The sequence below is a fragment of the Chelonia mydas genome, chromosome 1 (genome assembly GCF_015237465.2).
Source record: "Chelonia mydas isolate rCheMyd1 chromosome 1, rCheMyd1.pri.v2, whole genome shotgun sequence".
Lineage (NCBI taxonomy): Eukaryota > Metazoa > Chordata > Testudines > Cheloniidae > Chelonia > Chelonia mydas.
The window spans coordinates 38351397-38371516 of record NC_057849.1 but is presented as its reverse complement, the minus strand read 5'-3'; the positions used below and the strand labels follow the sequence as shown (position 1 = coordinate 38371516).

At 39.1% G+C, this 20120-nt stretch overlaps 1 protein-coding gene across 3 annotated transcripts in view; it reads right to left on the bottom strand.

Moving 5' to 3' along the window:
- Positions 1-2471: 2471 nt before the first annotated feature.
- Positions 2472-20120, bottom strand: part of ZC3H12C (zinc finger CCCH-type containing 12C) — a 57777-nt gene continuing 40128 nt past the window's right edge. For all 3 annotated transcript variants that reach the window (XM_043530070.1, XM_037890465.2, XM_037890456.2), the window contains 4 exons: positions 18852-18991; positions 15344-15578; positions 12388-12494; positions 2472-9669 (listed from right to left, as the gene is read on the bottom strand). In XM_043530070.1, the coding sequence (XP_043386005.1) occupies positions 8270-9669; positions 12388-12494; positions 15344-15578; positions 18852-18991 (1882 nt within the window). In that variant the 3' untranslated portion in view covers positions 2472-8269. The remainder of the gene's footprint in view (positions 9670-12387; positions 12495-15343; positions 15579-18851; positions 18992-20120) is intronic.

The following is a 20120-nucleotide window of genomic DNA, read 5'->3' as shown; positions in this document are numbered from 1 at the left end:
ACTGTCAAACCAGCAGTATGTATCTAGTGGGGGGTCTGCCTGGGGTCTGTCCTGACTCTGGTACTATTCAGTATTTTAATTAATGACTTGAATAATGGAGTAGAGAGCATGCTTATATAGTCTGTGGATAACACCAAGCCAGGTCTAGGAAAACAGGATTAGAATTCAATAGGTCCTTGACAAATTGGAGAATTGGGTAGAAGCCAAGATGAAGAGGAAATTCAGTAAAAACAAGTGCAAAGTATTACACTTAGGAAGGAAAAATGAAATGCACAAATACAAAATGGGGAAATAACTGGCTAGGCAGTAATACACTGCAGAGGAAGGCCTGGGGATGAGAACAGATCACACACTAAATACAAGTCAGCAATGGGATGAGATTGCAAAAAAGGTAAATATCACTCTGGGCTGTATTAAGTGTATGTAAGTGTCATATGTAAGACACAGGAGGTAATGGTCCTATTCTAATCAGCACTGGTGGACAAACTGGAAAGAGTTCAGAGGACAGCAACAAAAAAAATGACAAAAGGTTTAGAAAACCTGCCTACAGAGAGAACTGGCTCTCAGTAGGAGGTGCCTGTTTTAAGGAAAGATGGCTTTGATTTAGTAGTTATAGAGTGGGATTTCCCAAAACACTTTAGCAACATGCAAGACAAGCAAACTTGGGGTCTGCCCTACACCTCACGATATTGTGGCTGCCTCGCTTTCAGTGTGACTCTGGCACACCTGAGGTATTGATGTGTGAACATGGAGCATCTTAAGGAGAAAGTTCATAGTCAACACAGTTAAATCTCTCATGAAGACAAATCTTACATGTCTGGGACCACAACTTTCAGTGAAAGTCAAAGTCATTTAAATGCTCTTGGAAATTGCACTTTGTATCTGCAGAAAGGGCCAAATCCTGCTCCCACTGAAGCTACGGGACTTCACTACACTTTTTACAATCCTGGAAGGCCCTTTTCTCATCCACTAACTTTTTTTTAAAAAATATATATATAAATGACTTATTGATTATGGCATACAGAGTTATACACAGTACTGCATTTATGTTACACATGTATCGGTGGCCACAAAAAACATTTACAGATGATCATGTAAAAGACTAGCATAGTGCAGCTGGATAACAGGTAAAGTTAAGGTCTGACATTTCTTTAAATTTGCAACTTTTTCTTTTAGACCAGTTCTGAGGATGTAATATTTACTAGCCCTACTCCATAGCATGGGCCTGGCACAAACAGAACTGGTTAACACACAAAAATGATAGAAGGACGGGAGGTTAGTACACATGATGAGAGGAAGGTAATCTAGAAAAAATGCAAGGAGACATAATTATGCATGACAACACTATAATGAAAGTAATGATCAGTCAGTGTCAGAAGATGGCAAGTTAAGTAGCAATGGGTTGAAGCAAAGAAGAGCTTAGATTAGAGAGAAAAATTTTCTGGAGCAATTGGGCAGTGAAACAGCCTATGAGTAAAAGATAATGAAAGCAGACTATTTTATAGTACTGTGCCAAAAGCACCACATTTGAGCATGAGTTTGATAAGTGCTTTGTGCTCAAGTTAGTAGCATTTTATGGAAGCAAGTTTCATACCACTTGCTCTTCCCCTGCTAGGAAAGGGATAGACATTGGACAAAGCATATGAGAAATGAGCTTTGTGAGCAGCACTCTCAGAGACGCATTGCTGTAGTCTTGTCAGACTTCCTTGTTAGTGGGAAACTTGTATTTTCAATCCACTGCCTCTTTAGAAGCCCTGTAATGATGCAGTGTCACTGAACAGCCAATGAAATGACAAGGATGTATGTAATATCACAGCAGGGGCTCACAGCTGTGCAAAACTTTAGTCTTAGGCCTGGAATTTATCAGCACTCAAAACCTGATAGCAGTATAGGATAGTTTCCGCAGTGGAGTGCTATTTACATTGTCATTCTTGTCACCCACCCTTGTCTGGTCAGTAGCTGTTGAGCCAGCTCCAGGGATCCAGGTTTTTGAGAGCTCTTTCCAAAGACTGGTAGTTTGTGCTGTCCTTGACTTAGAGTTATTTGTTACCACACAATCCTTTTTGGTACAAACTACCAGGATTATGCAATTAAAAAAAAACAGATTAATGGCAGTATTTGAAAGAAGTCAAGATCTGTTCATACAGAGTCTCTAATACAAATTCTGCTGCTAAATTACTGACAATCCTATTTAACTGCATGGATTTTCTGTATTAGGGAAATTAAAACTATATGCCATGGGGATAAGAGTTAAATCAATGAAACAGAAATGACCTCTAAGAATGATTTGACAGTCCACGAACCTATTATGCATCTAAAATGCTTTGTTTAGCTGTACTGAATTTTATTAGCTGTACCAAGCTCAAGGAAGAAGTTTTTATTGTGTGGTTATGAATGACCCTTATAAATTTCATTCCTAGCTTTTGTGTTGCTCTAGCAAGGTTGTCTTCTATGAAACAAAAACAATCCAATCGTGAGAAAAAAGGTATCTTTATTTTTTCTCTAATATAAGAATTCATGTACATGCTTTGCAATGGTTTTTCTTAAGGTCTAAAATACTGCTAACAAGATGTGAACAGTCACATCACAGAAGTAGTACACAACAGCCAGTGAAGGGAGAGAGTAAAGTGTATCAGGTGGTCCAAACTGTTCTCTGGCACTCTTTTTCTGCCAGAGGGGACATCAATACAAGGTGTGTGTGTGCGTGTGTGTGTGTGTATGTGTACACAAAACAGACCATGACTCATGCCGCTAGGTCTGCATTTTTGTATTTTGTTGGTGAATTTTTTTTTTTTAAATATCAGTCTCATTAAGAATCCCACTCAATTTTTTAAAAAATGTGAAATTATACTTCGTCTGAGTAAAAAGTTGCCTTACAAAATGAAAAATAGATTATGTGGTTGAAAATAGATGTGGTGTGAAGAAGAATCTGGACAAATTGTTAGCTGGAAATATCTGTCTGCATTTAAATCATTAGAACAAGCGCAGTGCTGGACAAATTCTCTGCTGGTGTTAGTACCATTTCACCCATTTATAAAAGCAGAGAATTTGATCCTACACGTTAAAATGTTCACCAGGTTCCAGTCTAAAATATACTCAGGCCCCAATCTTACAAACACTTATGCCCATGCCTAGCTGTAAACCTGGGAGTAGTCCCATTGAAGTGAATGAGATTACCCATGTGCTTAAGGTTAGACATATGCATACATTTTTGCAGGATTGGGGTCTCAAATTATTACAAAGACTAAATGAGGAATGAAAAAATATCTCTTGGGAACAAAGGCCAAGCTTTTCACACTTTAAAGAGGGCATAACAATTTTAACTTAGATCATTAACACATAGATACAGTAGAATACAATTAAAAAAATCTGTGAACACTAAGAATTGAAATTCAGAGACAGCAAAACTATGTAGAGCATTCTACAGTTACTAACTGAATTCACTATAATTTGGTAGTAACCTTTATACCCTGCTACTGTGTATTTTATATACAAAAAATAAAGGTTTGTAATGCACTGCAAAAAAGTACATACAGGAGTAAGTTTCACATGTGCACAGACTGCTCAGAGATATACATGATTAGATCATCAGAACACCAGTTGCTGATTAAGTCTTAGGATGAGCATAAGTGAAACTTTTCCCACAGACATGAACGTAACGTCTAGATATAAACGTAGTTGTCTAGAAAAGTTTTAGTTAGAAGAGTTATTTAAAATGGATTACTATAGAATTATTTACATATTCAAGCTAAACAATGTCTACATGTATTTTATATAATTCAAATAAAATTCTTAAACTATACTATGGCTTCCATTTTTTCTAATTTACAAAATACAAAAAATGTGAGATCCAACATTTAAAAAACCCTAACTCTTTAAAACAAAACATGGCCATTAAGGACATCTTTGCTTTAATCAATAATTTGCTTTGTTTTGATATTTTTCTTCTAGTAATACGGTATTCCACCTCATCTTAATAATGCAAGTAATAAATTAACAATAACGTACTTACATTGTAAATAAAAAACCCAACATCTAAACTATATTTTATTTTTAAAAATGGTCTCTTAACATCGCTATCAGACAGGTATAATACTGTGCAGTTAAGTCAATTGGGTATTTTTTTAAACATTCTGATATTATTGCAGCTGTGGGTCAGTATGTCAGTCCTAATACACCAAAAACATCTTGCTCAAGTCTTCACCTGACAAATGTTCTACTAATTGTTTACTGTGGCGATAGTGGTGACTAGATTTGAAAACCTTCACATCCACCATCCCAGCCAAGAATGCTTCTCCGTAAGTCTGTCACTTTCCTAAGGTAAAGGCTGCAGGGTTTTAGGTTTGATGAAATAAGATACGCTGGTTTTCATCCACATCTTTATTTTTAGATGATATTCTCCTCCTACCCCTAAGGCCAAATTCCCCTCTTCTCTTTGTATATCCACTTACACCTTCCAAGAAGGGCCAAAAACACAGCAACAATTCACCTTCCTGACCTTCAAGTGTGAGCGCTGCCTGCAGTCACCCTAAACCTGAACAATATTTTATTTGGCTGAATGTGAAACTTTCAGCTCTGCCATCAGAATTGCTAGGGTTTAGTTTGGTTTTTTAATTTAGACATACTGGAAAAGAAGTTACCTGCAAAGACAAGATCTTACCTCAGAAGAATAGTAGTTGGTGGTAACTGAGATTTAAAGATAAAAGGAAGAATTTTTTTAAAATCCTACACAGTGGGAACAGTGGTTAAGACTGGCTTTGATATAAAATATGGGCCAAACTCAGTCTTGGTGTTATTTCACTTAAGTTAAAACACTAGGGGGAAAAGAATTGCCCATGCACATTTAACTCATTAAAAAAGGTATCTTTGAGATGTGTTTAAAAAGCTAATATTGACAATCTAGCTAGATAAATAAAAGTTGTGAGTGGATGTTTTATGGAATTATGTGTACCATATAAAATATGGTACATCTATAAAAGCAGAGTGTTGTATTTTTAAAATACATAATTTATGGTAAATGTAACAAAATAATTCTCCTAAAAATACTGCAGACAAAGTAAAACGTTCCCCTCTCTTCAATGGTGGTGTAAGGCTTTGCTTGGAATACTTTATCCATAAATGAAACCCCTTTTACTCAAACAGAGCAAAGGCAAGTAGTCAATAGCCCAGTTTGACTTCTTAAATATATATAAATCACACCTTATTTTACAGTTATACTATTTGCATCAATGCATTTAACATAAATCAAATGTAAAGTTTCACCAGTATTATCACTGTCCTATACATACTGGTGTGTCATCTCTCTAAATATCTAGAGTGAACTCTTCCAGGATGACGAGCTCATGGAAGGTATTGCTCATTTGCTTTTATTACTCACAAGGAGAGAAATACCAACGGGCAATATTTTGTCAGCAGTAAATTTCCTTCGCACAGTATAACAAAGCTTGAATTTAACTAGCATATCACTCCACAATATTAAAAGCTGCCAAATAACTCCTGTTCTTACATTTTGTAAAGCAATTTTAGTGCTTTAGGACAAAGCACAATTTGACATGGTGTAAGAATGCTTCTAGCAATCAACTTGCTTTAAAATGATTCAATACTGTATTAAATATACAAGGAAGCATCCAATGCTGATAGCTCTTATCTGTGCACTGCAGCATACAGTGCCATGTTACTCCTCTCACCATTTTAATAATGTGGCCAAGACCAATGATTTAATATTATATGTCAAATTGCTACATATATTAGGAGACATTCTGACTGAAAAAATAAAAAAAATGAAATGTATCTATTACAGATACATCTCTTCAAATGCTTAAAGGAATTCAGCTTTTGGTAGAAGTTAATTCATACATACAAATATAAATGTAGAAATGCATTGCAGACAAAACACTAGTATAATCATTATTAAAAGGGATGCACCTACACTATGGTGTACTACTTAAAAGTGTAATTTGATTTAAAAAAATCTTAGTGTACAACTAAGACAAGACTCACTGTTTATAACCTCAGTGTCAGCTCTTTACTAGCCTCTACATTAAAACATGTTCTACAGATAGTGACCAACAAAACCAAGGGGAAAAATACTGTCACAGGTGAACAGGTTCTCCCCCTAAACAACTCAGGATAGCTTATGTACAGCACCACCTGTACTGAGTTACAAGGGACACATGAATGCAGATCCCACCTCAAAAAATCAACAGTAAAAGCTGTAGAGAAGAACACTTCCTGAATTAAGTTTGCTGAACATGGTTCAGATTATTGAATACGTCTATAAGCTCAATGCTTTTTAGAAGCATTTACTGTATACCCTAATCCTACTTCTTGCAACACACAGTGTCACACAAGTAGTGAAAATGTTTTCCTATTCAAAAGGTGCTTGGACATTATTTTCAGGCAGCATTTTACCTTTATTTCAGTAAGTTCACACTAGGTATGTTTTAGAAGAAAGAAAATGCCAATAGCTTTTTTAAAAACAAAATTATAAAAATATAAAATTGAGACACTTCTCTAAATAAATTACTGTATTTTTATTTGTCTAACTCTATTCTAGATTAAAATCTATTGTTTTAAATAAGGGATAAAATGTTGCCCAAAATTCTAATTATAGTTACACATTTGTGTTTTAACTAGATCTACAAATCAAAATAGTTCTCAGTTAAAAAGATACAATTTGTATCAACAGTATAGGTACTTTCTGGTTCTTCGGGGCTTTACTTTAAATTGCAGCAAGTGTATCAAAATAATCGTCAATTATATTGTAAACCAGTGAACTAACACTGAACAATGTTACTCTCTATGGAATCCTAAAACTATACGCAACTGACTACATCATGTAAATACAGCCCTCTGTCAATGATTGCAAACCTTGTATAAAAAAAGTTTGAAGCAATAGTAAAACCCATGACTTATAACCAGAAATATCCCTTACTAATACTAGAACAGACTATTTTAATCTGTTTCTACAGCTATACTATTTGTGGCAAGAATTAGGCCTCCATAATACAACAGGCCAAAAAACTAACTTCTGGAACATATACAGTATGTTACAAAAAGGTCTAAGTTATCATTTTCAGCTACAATACCATTACCATAGTGCAGTTAATAAATGTTGCATATCCTCAACACACACAACCTTCTCAGGCCAGCCTTGATAAATAGCAAGAAAATTGAACAGTATCTTAAATACAAAACTTGCATTGAGAATACTTAGATTCATTTAAAAAACAGGTAAATATTTTATGAAAAAGCATATTTTATCCAGTATATCTGTGCACAAATACAAATAATAAAAAAAGAGAGATGCATATAAAACAATTTCATGGAATCCTAAACTTTCAGTTCCATTTCTACTGACCAGAAGCACACAAGAGCTGGATAAGAACGTATCTGAACTGAAACATTCATGGGCTGATTTTAGGCCGTTCTGAGCAGCTGCAGCTTTTACTGGGTTCAAAGGGAGTTGCATATGCTCAGCATCTTTGCAAATCAGACCACCAGGCTTTGCCTTATCCGAAAAGTAATGGAAATGAGTTCCTTTACTTTTGATTGCATCTGCTCTTACTAAACCAACTGAATCAAATCATTAAAAACTATTCTTAAAAGAGCAATGAAAAGTGCCATACTGTAAATTACTAATATATCGTTACCCATTTCAACTTTAACTGGTAACTTAATATTTTATTTAAAAAATAAAGTCAGTGCCATAGTAAATCTTTGTTTTCTATAAATAAATGATTATAGCACAAAGAAGCCCACAAAATAAATAAATAATAAATTAGTTGCTGTTAAAAGTTCAAATTAAGCTTGGCTTGAAAACGGTTTGCCAGGTCTATTAAAATTCTTTCAACTTTCTGCAGATTCTTTTAATGCCTTGCAGCTGAAGGACATACATCCAGTAAGTTAACAAAACATGTAACAAAAAGATAGAAAGTGCTGCATATAAACCCCTGATGCACCAAAGATTATTACCGGAGACCACAGAGAACATATACACACATATATTAAACTTAGACTGGAAAGATTTCAGTCATGAACATAGCTTAAAACCATTTAAAAATTTCAAGTTAGAATGTAAAACAAACCTGTTACTTCCAATGCATGGGGCTAAACATACAGATTCCATGATACTGTATTTTCACATAAATGGATTACTATATAACCTCCTTGCTGAGAAGGAGATCACATATGCTATTGTAGCAAACCTCCCTCAGCATTAGAGCTGAACTGAAAACTACTAGACACCACAAAGATGCATCATCATCTTTCAATAACCTAGCTGGGATTTTTCCACTAAAATGGCTGCAGCAAGTTGCTGAGCATCTGTCATGTGAGGATTCCTTTTCATAACAATTCTCACAAGATCAGGAGGGAAGATGTTGCATAAGTTTATATAAACCTTCTCCCGTGTGTCCTGATACCTTGGAGGGTCTTGAGGGATTCCACAGTAAGGTATGCACCAAGTCTGGTCTTGCTGCTCAGGTAAACTTTGGAAGGCAAACTGCTCGTAACATGGCTGAGTGGGGTTAGTAGGCAAGGAGTAAGTCTGACGATAGCCGTATGCATCAATCCCATAACTCTGCCTATCCCAACTTCCAAGCCCATCTTGGCTGGAATAAGGCTTTCTTTGTCTTAACGGAGAATTATCATATAAACGTGAGTCTGAAACGCTATCTATTCTTGTGGATACAAGTGCCCTCCCCAGATGCATGGTCTTTGAATGTTGCAAACTTTGAAGAGCAGAGTAATCATTAGGGCAACTAGAACGAGCACCAACTGTAGGATGCTGTAGATGTACAGACATGTATGGAGTAGGAGGTTTGTGATGATGCTTTGGTTCTTCATGACTGTAACTTTGCACTCTTGTTAAAGGATCATGGTAACTCTGCAGGAAGGGCTGTGAATTAAGGCGGCTATGTGGGTGCACGTGTTGGCACTTTAAGTTCTCTTCTAATTGTGGGTCAGGTGAACTCATGTAAGACCGATCATTGTAACCCACATAGGAATCGCTACTACCACAGCTCATACTACCTTCACTGCTACAATCAGAAGCTACAGAGCTAATCCTATAATCTGTGTCTAAGGAGAAACGCCTTTCGGGACTGCGTGGACCAGAGATACTTAGATTTGAATAAGCGTTCAGCATAGAGTAGTAGCCTACGTCCACAGGAGACTCACATTTTGGGTACTGGTCATAAGGCATTGGCGTCCCATGATTTTTGGTTGCCATCATCATTGGAGGATATTGTCCCTGTGATCTTTGATCCTGAGGTGGGAAATGAACCCCGGATGGAAGGCCGTTGCTTAAAGGTGCAGTACTTTGGGGTTTTACAACTGAAGAATTCGGTATACTAACTAAAGAAGGAACAGACCTGGTTTCCAATTTATTTTTGGTGGGAAGCTTTTCCTCCAAGTCTTGGTAGACTTGAGTCCTTATACTAGGATCTGATTGCCTCTTTGGAGCAGCACGTTTGAGATCAGAAGTGCCATCAGTCTTAGTGCTACAAGGAACACTGTTGCTTTTTACCAGTCCTCCTCCTTCACTTGCAGCTTTGGCAGCTGTGCTTCTAGACATGGCTCGAAGTTCATCAGCTACAGACCGCTGAGGTTGATTTCCTCTTTCTGGGTGGTAGTATTTGCATTTGTGTCCATAGGTACATTTCTTTCCTATTAAAAGTCATACAATTTGGAGGTAAAAAAGAAAAAAATTATTTAGCCATTTGAATTGGAAGCTCTCATTTTTTTTAAATTTGTGAGTGAACTGAAATGATTTTTAAACTGTCTGTGTGTGTGTGTGTTTGTTTCCGAAGTGAGGCTTTGAAATCGACTTTCTTGCTCTGTGGAAAAGATTGTGGTAATGTTCAAGAAGGTAAAGGACCTATATAGCACTAGCTTGAGACAGTGCAAGCAGACTGCCAATGTATCTCAGTTCTGTCCTGAAACATCCCTCCTACGCTCCCACTTTCTAATCCTCTGCTCTCCTAAACTGAGGATTATGTGGAGTCCAATCTTGCTTTCATCTGAGATCTATGGTTTTGAACTCCACCTTTCTTATCCCTCCAAAATGTAATTCTCTGCCTATTTCTAAGTAATATGCACAACCTTTACATTTTAAATTCATTTAATTTAAAGGAAAAGTCTTCCATGAAGTATCACCAATCAGCTGAACTAAACATTATGCATGTGTAATAATCAGTCTTCATGCATATAGACCTCATGGTTGTCAGTGTGATCAAACCAGTAACCCCGGGCACCAGAAGCATAAGCTGCTAATATTTGAGCTGAAGGAGTCATTTTTTAGCATGTAGGAGGATGTTCTTGAAGTGGGATTTTTTTTTAATTCCCCATCCCCACGTGTGCCTCAGTTTCCCCTATAAGTTGCATGGCTACCCAGTGGGTGGGGAGAGGGGAGGAGAATGGGGGACGACACACACAACGACACTAAGTTTGCTCTCAGGGAAGGCTAAGAGACATTGGTATCTCTTGTGTGTCACCTCCCTGTCTGGGTGGAATGAAGAGAGTCATTAAAGAACTTGCTGAAACCAACCTAGATCAACAAGGGGTCTAGAGAGATGATGTAACACTCTCAGCAGCAAAGGTGAGTAGAGACCCCAGTTCAAGAACAAAGGACAGGAAGAAGTGAGGTGGAAGATAAGCATGAGCTCTGGAAGAAGTTTGGGAGCTCTCACTTGGGAACTAATTGAGGAGGTTGGACAGACACACACAGCCTGAAAACGGAGTTCACTACAGTTTGGCTGGGGCTCTGGGCTGCCCTAAGGATTTTCTGTGCTGTGTTCCAGTTGACTAGTAAATCCTACTGTTTTGAAAACACTGCTTGAGTGTCCCTGTAAATGCTTGGTGAGGTGTTTTAATCCCCGAAGAGCATACAAGTTTCTGACAGCAGTCTGTCTCAGTTGGGCACACTGAGCAAAGCACATGGTGTGAAGGAGGAGTGCTGAAGTCCAGAGTTTCAGCCTAAGGAGGTGGTGAGGCTGTATGGCCTACCTTGAAAGAAGAGTGAGACCCCTGGGGGGTCGGGCCCATCAAAGGGGTTCCTCCAAAGACTATTCTAAAGTTGGGGGCATAGCACCAATCCTGTGGATCCGCAACAGTGGGGTCATAATCATAGCCAAAAAGCTAACGTATTACATATTTCCACATTATACTAACTTGTCCTGAGTGTCTGAAGGCCAAGAAAGTTCAAGTTCCATCTGGGGTACCACTTTATAATGCACTATGGCCATACATATTGACATTATAGTTCCCCAAATCAGATTAAAATCTCTTCTGCACCTTAGATGACCATGTCTACCTTGTCTTGCAGGAAGAGTACGTAATATACTGGCTTAGTCAATGTGAACATATCTCCTTGTAGTGGCTGGCCCCAGTAACTAACAGCCTGGTACTTATTGATGGCGAATGAGGTTATTTCTTTAGTTTAAGTGGTAGATACAAACACTAACACATTCTTTTCCAAGTTTCAGAGTAGCAGCCGTGTTAGTCTGTATCCGCAAAAAGAAAAGGAATACTTGTGGCACCTTAGAGACTAACAAATTTATTACAACATAAGCTTTCGTGAACTACAGCTCACTTCATCGGATCTTTTCCAACTGATAAATGAATAAGATGTCAGCAGAAATCTTGGCTCCACTGAAATCCATGCTAAAACTCTCATTGACTTCAACAGAGTCAGGATTTCAGTCATTGTCAATATAAGATAGCTCTGTAAAAAAGTCTTACTTTTATTGGCACAGCTATAAAGAAAGGAAGCAGTTTGCCCTTTATACCTAACCTATGTGATACAGCATGGGCAGAGGGCCGCAGGAGAGTGTTAGAAGGGAGCCTTATTCCCTGTAGAGGGAAGAAAGTTTGCTATAAATTAAAGCACCTGAAGCCAGTCACATGATAAAAACCTCCCTGCTTCAATCAGACAAGAGGAGGAGTTGAAGCAGAGTGGATTGGTGTCGGAGCAAAGAGCAGTTTGGAGGGAAGCAGTGGAGAGTTTGGAGAAGTGCTGCGATGGGCTAAGACCACCAAGACCCTAGGTAAAGGGACACCTGGTTTGTGCAGAGGGAGGGCAGGAAGCCCCACAAGCTGAAGGGCAGGAGAGGGAAGTAGCCCAGGGGAAGGAACCGCTAGTTCTAGTGGTTTACCACTATCCCTAGGGCCCCTGGGCTGGGACCCGGAGTAGAGGGCGGGCCCGGGTCCCTCCCTCTCCACTCCCCTCCTCTAGGACACTAGTGAGACAGTTAATACCCCAGTTCAGGGGCAAGAAACGATGCCCTAAACCCCCCCCCCCCCCCCGAAGAGAAAGCGTGAGACCCACATAGTAGTCCTGGCAATTTGCCACATGATACAATAAATCATGCATTTAAATCAAGTTACCATATGGACATGGTTGCTTCTTATGTTCCGGTACAATAGGTTTCTTCCTTAGAAAATTGTCAAGGCTTGGGCCATGACGGCCAAGAGGATCATCAGGAGGCATGAACCTATAACATACAACAAAAGCATAAAAGAACTGACCACCACATTTCATTTTCATGTTCCTGTTGCAACTAATTATAGCTGTGGACTACCTGTTACAATTTATCTGTCATACATTATGTCAGCTTTATTCTAAAGTAGTAAACATTTTCCAGGAAAAAGTTTAACAAAGAAAACCCACATTTTGCAACCAAGAGGAAGTTGTCAAATCAGGACTATTCAACAAATGATTTAGCTCCAAAGTGTAGTTTCGAAAGACTGCTTCTGCACTACAACATCTGCTTGTCAGGGAAAAAAAAAATCCCACAATATACTTCCTGGCTGTCCTGCAAGTTGTTTTACAATCTGCAGGACTATGCAGCATACCACAGCACTGCCCTATAGACAGAAGTACAGGCCAAAATTTTTAAAACTGAGTGCCTACATCAATATTTAAGCACATAACAGAATTGGCCTGATTGTTCGAGGTGCTGAGCAACCCCTACACTTCCACTGGGGTCAACAGGAGCTGTAGGTGATATGCATATTTTAAATTTATGCCACTTCTATTTAGGTGGCTAAGGGGAGTTATTCCAGAAGAGATTGTCCTGATTAACTCAAAGTGGCACCTTTATTCTGGAAAAAGAGTCTCCACTCATGGAGTTAATCAGTTAACCTATTTTAAATTCCACCCTACCTTGTTCAGGATTAACCTTCATGTGTTGAAATGCCCTAATTTAAAAATTAAAGGGTTAAAATTTTTGTCTTAAACATAAGAAAGGCCATACTGGGTCACACCAAAGGTCCATCTAGCCCAGTAACCTGCATTCCGACAGTGGCCAATGCCAAATGCCCCAGAGGGAATGAACAGAACAGGTAATCATCAAGTGATCCATCCCCTGTTGCCCATTCCCAGCTTCTGGCAAACAGAGACCAGGGATACCATCCCTGCCCATCCTGGGTAATAGCCACTCATGGATCTATCCTCCATGAATTCATCTAGTTCTTTTTTGAACCCTGTTATAGTCTTGGCCTTCACAACATCCTCTGGCAAGGAGTTCCACAGGTTGACTGTGCGTTGTGCAAAGAAATACTTCCTTTTGTTTGTTTTAAAACTGCTGCCTATTAATTTTGTTTGGTGGCCCCTAGTTCTTATGTTAAGAGGGAGTAAAAAACAGTTCCTTATTTACTTTCTCCACACCAGTCATGATTTTATAGACTTCAATCATAATCCCCCTTAGTTGTCTCTTTTCCAAGATGAAAAGTCCCAGTCTTCTTAATCTCTCCTCATATGAACGCTGTTCCATACCTCCAATCATTTTTGTTGTCCTTTTCTGAACCTTTTCTAATTCCAATATATCTTTTTTGAGATGGAGCGACCACATCTGCACACAGTATTCAAGATGTGGGCATACCATAGATTTATATAGAAGCAATAGGATATTTTTTGTCTTATTATGTATCCCTTTTTTAATGATCCCCAACATTGTTAGCTTTTTTGACTGCCACTGCACATTGAGTAGATGTTTTCAGAGAACTATCCACAATGTCTGCAAGATCTCTTTCTTCAGTGGTAACAGCTAATTTAGACCACACCATTTTATATGTATAGTTGGGATTGTTTTCCAATGTACATTACTTTGCATTTATCAACATTGAATTTCATCTGCCATTTTGTTGCCCAGTCACCCAGTTTTGTGAGATCCTTTTGTAACTCTTTGCAGTCTGCTTTGGGCATAACTATCTTGAGTACATAAGAATGGTCATACTGGGTCATATCAAAGGTCCATCTAGCCCAGTATCCTGTCTTCCGATAGCGGCCAATGCCAGGTGTCCCAGAGGGAATGAACAGAACAGGTAATCATCAAGTGATACATCCCCTGTTGCCCATTCCCAGCTTCTGGCAAACAGAGGCTAGGGACACCATCCCTGCCCTTCCTAGTTAACAATTGATGGACCTATCCTCCATTAACTTATCTAGCTCTTTTTTGAACCTTAAGAAGTTCTGTATAATCTGCAAATTTTGCCACCTCACTGTTTACCCCCTTTTCCAGATCATTTATGAATATGTTGAATAGGACTGGTCCCAGTATAGGCACCTGGGGGACAACACTGTTTACCTCTCCCCATTCTGAAACCTGACCATCTATTCCTACCCTTTGTTTCCTATCTTTTAGCCAGTTACCAATCCATGAGATTTTATCCCATGACAGCTTACTTTGCTTAAGAGCCTTTGGTGAGGGACCTTGTCAAAGGCTTTCTGAAAATTTAAGTACACCATATTCACATGCTTATTGACCCCCTCAGAGAATTCTAGTAAATTGGGGAGGCACGGTTTCTCTTTACAAAAACCATGTTGACTCTTTCCCAACAAATTATGTTCATCTATGTGTCTGACAATTCTGCTCTTAACTATGGTTTCAACTAGTTTGCCCGGTACTGAAGTCAGGCTTGCCGGTCTTAGAAATGACTAAAGATTCTTTGTTGTTCACAGAACAGCCAAAGCAAAAACTACCACCTAGGTATTTTATACTATGGTATACACTCAATATACAAAGTATCTGAGCATCCTGGGAATTACATGGGTCCAGTAAGTAGTCTAATCCTTTTTCAATCTTTGGGTTCTTCCCAGGACAGGTGGGAGAGTTTAAATAATACATTTTGATAGTGATTACCACCATTATGGAGCACATTGGCAAAAAGAAGGGTTTGAAGGTTCAGAAGATTAGGAGCAGAGCCTGGAACTACAACATCCTTTTATTTTCTCATGTGTAGCTAATAATTTTGATGGAATCTAACATGTTAATGGAAGCCCTCAAAGTGCCCTTTTTGCCATTAGTTTTCTAACAAGTGGTACAAAATCAAGATTACTTACTTGTCATTGACAAATGAATACATCAACAATCGCTCATCTATGAACTTCTTCCATTCTGGCTTTTCATTAGCTAGATCCCTGTAGTTATCATTAGACACAATGATACCATCTGACTCAAAGGCCAGCTTCACTATGAATCTGTCATCATAGCATACCACCCTTCTCCCCTGCACACGACGGGATGGCGTAAACACCAGAATTTTCTCTTTTTCTAACTTGCGCAGGATTTCTTGATCTAGAAGTATTAAGAAAGAGTCAAAGATTTAATGTCTGAAGTGAAATCAGGAATTTGTTCAATCTTTGCAGATCTTAGGGTTGAGGCAGAAGGTCAAAGTGTTTAGGGCCAAAATATGCCTAACCTTAAAATAGTTATAATCCAGTAGAAAGCATCTGATGTATATTATTTTAAACTAACATTCAGCAATCAACCAACAATACGTTTAAAAAACTAAATTCACTCCACACCATTTTTATCAGATCAACAGAGAAGACTATGTTTTGCACTCCCTTTGCTAGCTCTGCAGCAGTTAACAGATACACTATTTCCCAAGTTTGGTTGTTAGAAGAGTAAATATCCCAAACTGCTCTGATGTCATGAGGAGAGCTCCCAGGATGCAAAGGAGCTCCCCACTCTGCCTGGTGCTGCGTGACCATGTCCTATTGTATCCTGACTGTAATCAATGTGGTCCAATGACTGCATTCTTAAGTAAAGATAGATCTCTTCACCCTCACTTGGTACTCACTGAGATTAAGGCTCCGGGCAGCATCTACCTGAAGCAGCGGCATGTTCTACCTCCAGCTCCGAAGCAGAGGCGTGTCCAGACGGCTCTGCGTGCTGTCCCGTCTGCAGGCGCCACCCCCTGCAGCTTGTAGAAGCAGCGGCATGTTCCCCCCTCTGGCTCCTATGCGGAGCCGGCCAGGTGGCTCTGCGTGCTGCCCCATCCGCAGGTGTCACCCCTGCAGCTCCCATTGGCTGCGGTTCCCAGTCAATGGGAGCTGCAGGGAAGCACTTAGGGCAGGGACAGCATGCAGATCCCCCTGGCTGCCCCTACGCTTAAAAGTTGGAGTGGGGACATGCTGCTGTTTCTGGGAACTGTGTGGAGCCACGGCATGCGCAGAGTGGAGCAAGTTCCCAACCCTTCTCCCCAGCTGGAGTGCCGGAGCGGGGCAAGCCCCAGACCCCGCTCCTGCTCCCCCTGCAGGAGTTCGAGGGCCAGATGAAAACGTCTGACAGGTCAGACATGGCCCATAGTTTACCCACCCCTGGCTTATAGTGATAAACTAAATATAATGAGCTCTTTGAGTCTAACAAAATAGTAGGTTGTTAAGGGGTGACTTGATTACAGTCTACAAGTACCTACACTACAAACAAATATTTATGGGCTCTTCAATCTAGTAGAGTAAGGTATAACGTGATCTACTGGATGGAAGTTGAAGCTAGACAAATTCACACTGGAAATAAGGTGTACATTTTTAACGGCAAGAATAATTAATCATTAGAAAAATTTACAAAGGATAGTAGTGGATTTTCTATCACTGACAATTTTTCATTTAAGATTAGAGGTTTTTCTAAAAATATATGTTCTAGGAATTATCTGGGGGAAATTCTACAACCTGTGTTATACAAGAGGTCAGGCTAGATGCTCACAATGGTTCCTTCTGGCTTTGGAATCTATGACTATGGAGATTTAATTAATTTAAATTAATTAATTATTCAGAGACTTGTTGCAAAAGACAACTGTGAAGTGCCTCTGTTCTACAGAAGATGCAAGCATATGCTAGCAATAGACTTCAGTGCTTTCTCCACTTCTTACTTTTCCTCCCGTTGCCAAGGTGCTGACAGACACAACTGGACAAGGTAAAAGAAAAGAACCTACTGACTCTGGACTTGGCCTCTTCCTCAAAACCCTCTACTGCAGGGCCCACTCCACCATCATCTACTATAGCCATAGCTTGGGACGAATTAAGTCTGAAGGTCAAAAGCTGTATGACTGATGTCCTTCCCAGATCTCCAACACAAGTAACTACTGACCAGCACAACTGAGCCTGCCCTTTATGACATGCTGATAGGAATATTTCCTCTGAGTTACAAATACCTTATTTTCTTATTATCTTCAATGCAGCCTATCATAAAAGCATAAAAGTCACTTAGTACTTCAAAGAGACAGATCTTCCATGTAATGGTATGATGGGCTACAACAAATGTTCCCAGGTGGTAGCTCGTCCTTAATAATTCTAAAAGCTCTAAAAGTGTTCTAAAAGTAGTTGAGCAAATAAAAGCTCAAATTCTGCAAAGATCACTCCAGTTTGGAAGTGAAGTCAGGTGCTCAAAATACTCCGCTACCTTTCTTTAGAAACTATGGTGACTATTCATTTGAACTTTCTTTCATTTTAGGTGGCATTTTTAGAAGCCATTTCTTCAACCAGAAGGCAAGGACAAATGGCAGCCTTTATTGAAGAGTTTGTTTCATTATCTTTTGCCTTGGACGAGTGGTCCTGAGAACTCTATTTAGCTTAACTTGAAAGAAAAATTCTAGCTTTCACATTGAATCAAGAAGTTTCCCTCCCTCTCTTCTGACATAATCCAAAATGTGATAAAGAGAAAGGATCCTGCCCTAGTGCAAGTCCTTCATTTTTACCTGGGAAGAACAAGCACATTCAGATCAAACTCTTTTCTTTTTCTATGTTTTGGAGCACCAAAAAGGCAAAACAGAACACCAGTTTCTCAATGGAGTCATTCAGCTTTTCCTGAATTACACTTCCAAGAGGGGTTCCATTTGTTACCCAAAAAGAGATGGGATAGACTGCCTTCTGGTCACAAAAGGAAGTAGCTTCTGTAAGAGCCCCTTGTCCTTGTAAACAGATTTCTTTAATTTGAACTCCACTCAAAGTGGCCACTTAGAAGTCCATCTTCTCTAGAAGACATTATTGGGTGGACTTCAGTGCACTGGCTGACATGGTTTTCACTCAAGACTTTCTAAGACTGAATTTAGTAATCTAGTATATGAAAAATAACAGAGCAAGGGGGTATGCCTTTCTCCTTTCAAATGCACCTCATTGGTACTACTGTTGCCCATCAGTATGTATTACTGAAACTACCTTACAACAACAACAAAAAAGGCATTCTTTCCGATCATTAAAAGGAGTTTGTTTCTGAACAGCTACAATAATCTACATACTCACTACAATTCTTTCAAAAATTTTCATTTTTAATGATATACAGCAGATGGATAAAAAACCCCATAACCTTAGAGATTTAACTAGAAACTTTCAGGGAAAGCTCATCTGGCAAGCACACTAAACAATGGGATCTTGCTGTGTACTGGCTACGCATTCCCTTGCCTTTTTCCTCCCCACCTGGAGTTCACTAAAAAGGTCTTAGACCAAAGATGTTTTACTGCATAAAAGAATTAATTTCAAATGGTTTGTTCAGCTAATGCTCACAATTAGCTCTCTCTTACTTTATACAAATGAAAACTTAAGACAATGATGTCAGAACAGAGTTTACCTGTGATAAGAGCATCAGGCCTTGACTGTTCTTTTCTCCATGCTGGCACAAACACTGTAACATCTTTGTGGCGTCTTTCCAAAAACCAGTCTACTGCCAATTTTATTCCTCTACAAGAAAATACTTCTTTGTTCCCATGGCTGAAACAGACATCACAGAAACACTTAATTTCCTGTTTTACAACCATTACTTTCCATGTGATCATGGATAAAGCAGAGCACAGCAAACACAGCTGATTAGTCTCAGTAATGTTATTAACTTAATCCAGGATTTCTATTGGCAAATTGGGGGTCAATCTGAATTCCATCCCCAACACTGTCTCTTCCCCCCTTCAAAGGGGGGGGGGGGGGAAAGAGGAGGTAGAGGAAGACAGAAGTAAAGAGCTGCTGTCAAGCCAAATGAATGTTTGTTATGCAAGCCATATATGGTATTTATAATGCACACATCTATTTAAAGGGAGAGACAGAATTCTTTATTTCAAATGTATATGGAAAGACAGTACACAAAGTTTTAAAAATATTTTATTTCTGTTTTACACAAGTTTCTTCTTCATTTGTTTTAAAGTACATTTCCAGTCCCCTAAAATACTGTACTGTTTACCTATACAGAGTCATTTTGAAGAAGTTTGGGAAATAATGCAGGGAGGGAGGAGGTGGCAGAACAATAGCAGGAACAAGGGAAAAGGGAGTACAGGTTGAAAAAGTCTGTTTGGAGCGATGACATGGCTTTTGGTCTCCCTAGTTACACAGGCTCTCCCACTGGTTGTCGTAGAGCGAGCTGAAGAGCGAGCGTCTCAAGATTCCCAAGATGAAGTACTGGGCCACATCAAACCATGTCCCTACATTAGAGTTGCCAACCCTCTAGGATTGCCCTGGAGTCTCCAGGAATTAAAGATTAATCGTTAATTAAAGATTACGTCATGTGATGAAACCACCAGGAATATGTCCAACACTTTGGCAACACAGGGACAGGGTGTAATCCATGCTAGTGTGTGTGGGTGTCAATGTAAAGAATTATGGCCACAATCAGACAAATACAAGAGATATCAGCAGAGACCTGATCTGGGACCTTCGACACCAAAAGAAAAAAAGCCCTATTTGATTTATTATTGCCAGGGCCAGCCCTTAGAGACAGGCAGGATCACACACTAAACCAATGTATTAGAGTCATTTTTGTGTATTTGAGTGTAATAATAATGCTCTTGTTGAGTCTCATGTATCCCCATTACAAATGCAGAGGGGTGGATCCTCTAAATACCTCTTCCCTACC